Source organism: Camelina sativa, chromosome 10, assembly GCF_030686135.1.
Source record: "Camelina sativa cultivar CO46 ecotype springtype chromosome 10, ASM3068613v1".
In the NCBI taxonomy this organism is placed as follows: domain Eukaryota; kingdom Viridiplantae; phylum Streptophyta; class Magnoliopsida; order Brassicales; family Brassicaceae; genus Camelina; species Camelina sativa.
The window spans coordinates 19,218,875-19,226,178 of NC_141889.1; the positions used below are offsets into that span (position 1 = coordinate 19,218,875).

At 43.6% G+C, this 7,304-nt stretch overlaps 1 protein-coding gene across 1 annotated transcript; it reads right to left on the reverse strand.

The window, feature by feature from the left end:
- Window positions 1-1,389: 1,389 nt before the first annotated feature.
- On the reverse strand, window positions 1,390-6,673 carry LOC147936256 (uncharacterized). The gene is made up of 5 exons (XM_087468653.1): window positions 6,644-6,673; window positions 5,668-6,547; window positions 2,291-3,060; window positions 1,739-2,206; window positions 1,390-1,449 (listed from the first exon to the last, which is right to left on the reverse strand). The coding sequence occupies exons 1-5, from the start codon at window positions 6,671-6,673 to the stop codon at window positions 1,390-1,392; spliced, it is 2,208 nt and encodes a 735-aa protein (XP_087324779.1).
- Between the last annotated feature and the right edge of the window lie 631 nt (window positions 6,674-7,304).

Consider the following 7,304-nt stretch of genomic DNA (forward strand, 5'->3'; position numbering starts at 1 on the left):
AAACAGCTATGTTACTCTATCTAGGGTCATAATATGTTACAATCCAATGCATTTGCTTATTATAAGAGTTCCGGTTGTATTTGGAGTGTTTAGACACCAATTATACCCATTTTGTCCCGCAACAGGCTAAAACCGAGAAAACATTGATTTGAAGTAGTAAACAGCTTTGTTTCTTTATCTAGGGTAAGAATGTGTGACAGTGCAATGCATTTTACTAATTTTAAGAGTTCGGGATGAATTTGGAGTTATTAGACAACACTTAAACCCGTTTTATCCCAAAACAGACATAAATCTAAAAAGCAGACTAAAACAAAGAGAAACCATTGATTCGAAGCAGTAAACAGTTATATTACTATTTCTAGGGTCAAAATATGTAACAAGCCACTGCATTTGTCTAATTGTAAGAGTTCAGGATGAATTTGGAGTGTTTAGACTGTTGGTTTAGGCGGAAGCAAAGAGAATAATTTGAGAGAGATTGAGTGAACTATGTAAAGAAAAGTGAGAAAACATATGATTCCATTAGTATATACATTACAATGTCGGCTAAGGGCTTTAAATAGCAAGGAAAGAAACTAGGGCAACCCCTCTATTACACTCGACAACTTGTTGATAGGGACATAAAGGAAGGAGTGGGTCGATCCCAAGGATGATAGTGACATGACTTGGTTTCCTTGAGGGGGGCGACCCGTGACCTTATCCTCCAACGGCTCTATTGTGTCTTCGAGATCCTTATAATGGGCTTTGCTAAGTAGTCCAGCCTCCACTCTTCTCATTTCATTCGATATGGCTCAGCCTTATTGGTAAGTGTACGGACGGCCGTACGGACACCTTCAAGTCTCGAGTGTCTTATGATCAATACTCCCCCTCAAGCTTAGCCAAGTGGAATGGCTAAGCTTGGAACCCGCGAGAGACCACCTCGTTAAAAACCTTAACATGGAAAACCACATGGGACAAAACCATGTTAAGGAAAAGAGTGTGATCTCCACGGGTTAAAGGAGTTCATTCATGGATGTGTAGGGTCTACTAGTCCAAGTTTGCTGGAGATGTATTCGCAAATCTGTGGACTAGTAGCCTTTGTGAAGATGTCCGCCAATTGCTCTTGGCTTGGCGTGTAACATGGTAGGATCACACCCTCTTCTATCTTCTCTCGCACCTTATGGCAATCTACCTCAATGTGCTTAGTTCTTTCATGAAATACCGAGTTGGTTGCTATGTGTATTGCGGCCTTGTTGTCACAATGCATGGTGATCGGTATTTCAGTCTTTACTCCAAGGTCCTTGAGAAGACCTTTGAGCCATGTAAGCTCGTTGGTGAGCTTCTTCATGGCCCTATATTCTGACTCGGCGCTTGATTGAGACACAACCTTTTGTTTCTTCGACTTCCAAGTGACTAGGTTCCCTCCAATGAACGTGCAATACCCTGTGGTTGATCTCCGGTCAGTTGTATCACCTGCATAGTCCGCGTCACAATAGCTCACGAGTTCAGTGTTGTTGTTCTTCCCCATCCAAATTCCTTGGCCAGGACTTCCCTTGAGATAACAAAGAATTCGTTCGAGCGTTTGCCAATCAAACTTTGTTGGAGCCTTCATGTGTTGGCTGACTTGGTTTACTGCATAGCAAAGATCCGGTCTTGTGATCGTAAGGTAGATGAGCTTTCCCACAAGCCTACGATATCTGCCCACATCCTCATATGGCTCAGCCAACTTGGTTACATTCTTCATCTCCCCCTTTCGCTTGACCTGGTAACCTTCTTCAAGGGGTGTAGGAGCCGGTTTGGCTCCTAGCTTGCCAGTTTCACGGAGAAGATCAAGGGCATACTTCCGTTGAGAGAGAAACAGCCCCTCTGGTGATCGAGAAATTTCAATGCCAAGGAAGTACTTGAGCTCTCCTAGATCCTTAATATCAAAGGTGGAGTGAAACAGGGCCTTAGTGGTAGAGATCCCATCGCGGTCATCGCTGGTGATGATTATGTCATCAACGTAGACAAGAACGACCACTCGACCATTTTTAGTCCGAAGAGTGAAGAGAGTGTGGTCGGCTTCAGAACGCTTGAAGCCATGCGTGCGGAGCGTGGAGCTAAGTTTGTGGTACCACGCCCTAGAGGACTGCTTCAAGCCGTAGATGGCCTTGCGGAGGCGAAGAACCTTGCCCGGAGCGACTATAGCCTCTAAGCCCGGAGGAGGGTGCATGTAGACTTCTTCTTCGAGCTCCCCCTGAAGGAACGCATTCTTGACGTCCATCTGCCATAAGTCCCATGATAAATTGGTGGCTAGTGAGAGAACAACACGAACCGTGTGAAGTTTGGCCACCGGTGCGAACGTGTCCGTATAATCGGTGCCATAGGTCTGGGTGAAGCCGCGGGCAACAAGACGAGCTTTGTACCGTTCCACAGCACCATTGCTTAGATACTTGATTGTGAAAACCCATTTAGAGCTGACCACTTTCTTTCCCTTGGGAAGATCTGCCTCGTCCCAAGTATGATTGCGGATCATGGCCCCTGTCTCATCATCAACAGCATCTAACCATTCCTTGTGTTCTTTGGCTTCATCATAGGTTTGCGGGATAAACTGAGCATCGATCTTGGTGAGGAAGGCAGCATGTTCTTGAGGGACAAGGTCAAGCGAACACACAGCTTGAATCGGATGGGCCACGGCCTGGTTGTTGTAATAAACCCGTTTTTCTTTCCAAGTGGACGGGTGAAACTTGAGCCGTTCACTTCGACGAGGGAGAACTATGCTTGATTCTTGTTGGAGTGTATCATTGTTAGCACTCGGGTGACCACGAGCCTCCGGGATTGATAAATCAAGAGGTTCATCAGTGGAGAGATCTAGCGGCTCCGAAGCATTTTCTTGATCTTCTTCTTGACTAGGTAGCTCGGAGGAGGTTGGTGTAGAGCCTTCAATCAGTTCATGCTGAGTCTGATCAGGTTGGTCTTGGTCCGTGCGACTAGATGGCGTTGTGACACCAAGATGATTCAGTAGGAACCGTAGGTTGGTAGCTCGATCGGAGTTGGAATGAGATAGGTCCTTGAGGCTTTCCCAGTCCTTTGTCTCGTAGTATCCTTGTTGTTCAAGGAACTTCACGTCTCGGGAGATAAGTAAGCGGCCAGTGGTGGGATCATAGCACTTATACCCTTTTTGACTCGTCGAGTAGCCAATGAACATGCATTTGGTGCTTTTGGCGTCGAGCTTAGTCCTTTGTTCACCTGGTACCAAGACAAAACACACACACCCAAATACGCGTAAGTGATCCAATGAGGGTTTAATTTGATTCAATACCTCATATGGTGATTTATCTTGTAAGACTTTGGTGGGAGTCCTATTGATCAGGTAACAAGCTGTCATCACGGCGTCTCCCCAAAAGCGTTTGGTGACATTGGTTTGAAACATCATCGCTGATATGATCCTCCCAAGGATTCGGCACCTTCGAGTTGGTTGATAGAGACACCTTCATTCTAAAGACGACGAAGCCTCAAGAATAAGGATGGTGGAATGAATGGTCGCACAAGAGTTGCGGAAAGACTCTTGATATACCGGTTTGATCTTTCAGCCTCACACCAAAAAGATCGGATCTCTCAGCCTCGCACCAAGGAGATCGGGGTTTTGACTATCGGAATCACACCAAGTAGTCGGTTTTGATTGTTGGAATCACACCAAGCAATCGGTTTTGTTCACAAAGAACAGAAGAGAATCACTCTCAAAAAGAAAAGGTTTTGATAAAAAGTTGGATTGTTGATTATTTCTTTACTCTTACATGAGTTTATATAAGATAAGAAAACTTGGTAACAAAGCCAAGTATTATTCTTGAAACTAAAAACAATAAAGATAGATAGTTGAATGAAGATTCAACTCTTGAATTTTGTCTTCCCAAGGTTTCCTTCCCAAGGTGAGTTGAACTCCAATTTTCGTCACTTCTCTTTGACCACAAAATAAAGTGATTATTTTGGGCTTTCTTGGACTTGAATTAGGCTCAAACTGGGCTGGACTTGATAGGTATCATCCCCAAAATAATTTCCCATGCTCTCTTTTGCCATAAGTTCTTGTATTAGCCCATTAAGTACCTCCTTGATCTTTTTAACTCTCTTTGACTCCTTGATCCAATTTGCTGATGAGAAACAGCATGGGCTGTATCATTTCTTCATCTTGGACTTAGTAGAAAACAACTCCTGGTTGCCAAACATAATTCTGGAAGCTCTTAAACCAACTGGACCTAAAACTCATCAAGTTAAGAAATAGATCCACCTCCTTTGGCAAATGGGACGTAATGCTGTGGTTTGTTGGCCTAATCTTGTGTTCTTGAGCTTGTTGGAAACATAAGAGATCCATTGACATCCTCCAGTTGATTTCGTGTCCAAATTGATTCTGGGTTGGTCTGCGTAACACGATCTTTGGCTCAGACGCGAAAATGGAACTAGGACAGATCCACTGACTTGAAATATCCATATCTTTCAAGTATGAACTGATTTTAACGTGCTTCCAATTCTCAGTGGTTCTAGGATGGATCAATATTTCAGAACAGTTTTGTTCATAGCTTGAGTACTTCTGGCTTGGTCGGAATCCTCCTTTGAATGCTCGTAGGTCTAAGTCGCGTAGCCATGAGTTCACCTGATTTGTAAAATGAATAACTCCTTCACCTAAACTCTGATTGGACTGATTCAACTTCGAGATATGCTCTAGATGCGGTAAGAATGCATCCCAAATAGCATTTTGGTAGGAAGATTTGATCTTTGACTTCGTTCCTGTTGAGCAAGACTCAAGGGTCGTCTTGGATGGTCTCATGATCATATCAATCGCCCTTGCCACCTCCATGAGATGCCGGTTCGTTCTCTCGGCCACACCATTTTGCTGGGGCGTATAAGGGCAACTAGTTTGTTGTAGTATGCCGTGTTTGGACAAGTGAGCTCTAAGTTTATGACTTGTGTACTCTCCTCCATTGTCCGATCTTAGTACCTTTATTTTAGCATTGAAATGATTAGTGACATAATTCTGAAAGTTAACAAATGCATCATAGACTCTATCTTTAGATGATAATAAAGTAAGCCAAGTGTACTTTGATTTTTCATCAATAAAAGTCACAAAATACTTGTTATTATCTCTAGATAAGCAAAGTAAAGTCCAAACATCAGAATGCACTAAATCAAAACAATGTTCATAAATAGTAGTTGACTTAGGAAAAATAGACTTGCAATGTTTACCAAGAATACAAGGTTCACAACTTGAATTATCAAAGGAAACATTAGGCAACATTAATTTAAAAGCTTTAGAGTGAGGATGGTCTAGTCTAGCATGCCAAACATCACTCGAAATACTACTAAGGTTCGATATAAGCGAAAACAAATTAGATGGACTTGATGAGGTTTTCTCTAGGACATATAGATCTCCCTTAGCATCTCCTCCTCCAAGAACCTTTCCAGTCTTAATATCCTGAAAATACACACTGTTAGGACCAAAGATAGTGTAGCAGTTTAAATCAGTTGTAGCTCTTTTAACCGATAAGAGGTTAGATGTAAAAGTAGGCATAAAGAAAGCTTTTGAATCCTTATCAAATAGTTTCAAGTCTCCTACACCCTCAACTGGTATTCTATCCTCATTAGCAATAATAACATTACCCACAGCCGGTTTTATGTTGTGTATAAGACTAGGGTTACTTATCATGTGGTGAGAAGAACCCGAGTCAACAACAAGGGTTTTACTAGGCTGTGAAGCAAAGAAGGTGGTACCAGAATCCTTTAGCGTGGCAATGGATTTGATGAGAGCCTCCAGGTTAGACTTCCTCACAAGATCCCCAAACGAGGCTGCCATAGCCGTAGCCGCCGCACTGCCTTGGTTGGCTGCACCGGAACCTTGACCGCTTGACCCTTCATGTGAGAGGTTTGCTTTGAACTTGGCCGGCTTGAGGTGAGGGTGAAGAATCCAGCACTTGTCCTTCATGTGTCCCTTCTTTTTGCAGTGGTCACACACCATGGCTCTCCGGTCGTCGTGTTTGTAGGCGCCCTTGTTTGCAGTTGCCAAGTCTTCCTTTCCACTAAAGAGACCAAGGGAACCTTGTTCCTTTTGCACTTGGGAACAAACGTCTTCAAGCGTAGGCAGCTTGTCTCCCTGGAGGATATGCTTGATTAAGTCATTAAACGCCGGGTTAAGAGTGAGTAGGAGGCCAAACACCTTGTCTTGCTCCTTTCTTTCGTTGAGGATGGCCGGATCAATTGTACTCGGTCGGAGCATCTCGAGCTCGGCCCATAGTGACCTAAACTTCCCAAAGTGCTTCGTGAACTCCAAATCTTCTTGATGAAGACCATTGATTGCCTTCTTGACTTCAAACACTCGGGTTAGGTTGGTCACGTTCCCATAGACATTCGCTAGCGTCTCCCACAACTCCTTGGCCGTCTCGCAGTATGAATAGGCTTCAAGGATAGGTGCGTCTAGCGAGTTTTGGAGAATGGCAAGCACGGTCTGATCTTCTTGGAACCACTTAACTTCCTTCTCGAGATCAGCCTCCTTGTCTTCTTCCTTCTCTTCTTTACCATCTTCCTTAGTAGCTTTCTTGGGAAGCTGGTCCGTTTCAACATGGATCCACAGCCCCCGGCCACTAAGTGCGGTCTTTGTGGTTCTCTTCCACAACAAGTAATTTGCTCCTTTGAGCACTACCGGAGTCACAATGGGTTTGGTGTTGTCCATTGTTACCGATTTGAAAAGACAAAATAGAAAAACTAGGTAGAATATTGAAATGGAAGTAGTATAAGGTGAATAATGAGAATAGAAAGAATAGCGAGTAGTATTTGGAGAGTTTAGGAGTATAAGGAAGAACAGAACTAGATTTAGAGAGTCAAGGATCAAAGGACTTGCTCTGATACCATGTTGGTTTAGGCGGAAGCAAAGAGAATAATTTGAGAGAGATTGAGTGAACTATGTAAAGAAAAGTGAGAAAACATATGATTCCATTAGTATATACATTACAATGTCGGCTAAGGGCTTTAAATAGCAAGGAAAGAAACTAGGGCAACCCCTCTATTACACTCGACAACTTGTTGATAGGGACATAAAGGAAGGAGTGGGTCGATCCCAAGGATGATAGTGACATGACTTGGTTTCCTTGAGGGGGGCGACCCGTGACCTTATCCTCCAACGGCTCTATTGTGTCTTCGAGATCCTTCTAATGGGCTTTGCTAAGTAATCCAGCCTCCACTCTTCTCATTTCATTCGATATGGCTCGGCCTTATTGGTAAGTGTACGGACGGCCGTACGGACACCTTCAAGTCTCGAGTGTCTTATGATCAATACCGTTCACTTCGACGAGGGAGAACTATGC

Excerpts from the sequence above, each read along its gene's own strand:
- LOC147936256 (XM_087468653.1), bottom strand. The coding sequence starts at position 6,673 with ATGGACAACACCAAACCCATTGTGACTCCG. Across the intron at positions 6,548-6,643 it reads CCAAACCCATTGTGACTCCG|CTTCCCAAGAAAGCTACTAA; the intron begins GTAGTGCTCAAA and ends GAAACGGACCAG. Across the intron at positions 2,207-2,290 it reads CGGTGGCCAAACTTCACACG|CTCGAAGAAGAAGTCTACAT; the intron begins GTTCGTGTTGTT and ends CTTCAGGGGGAG.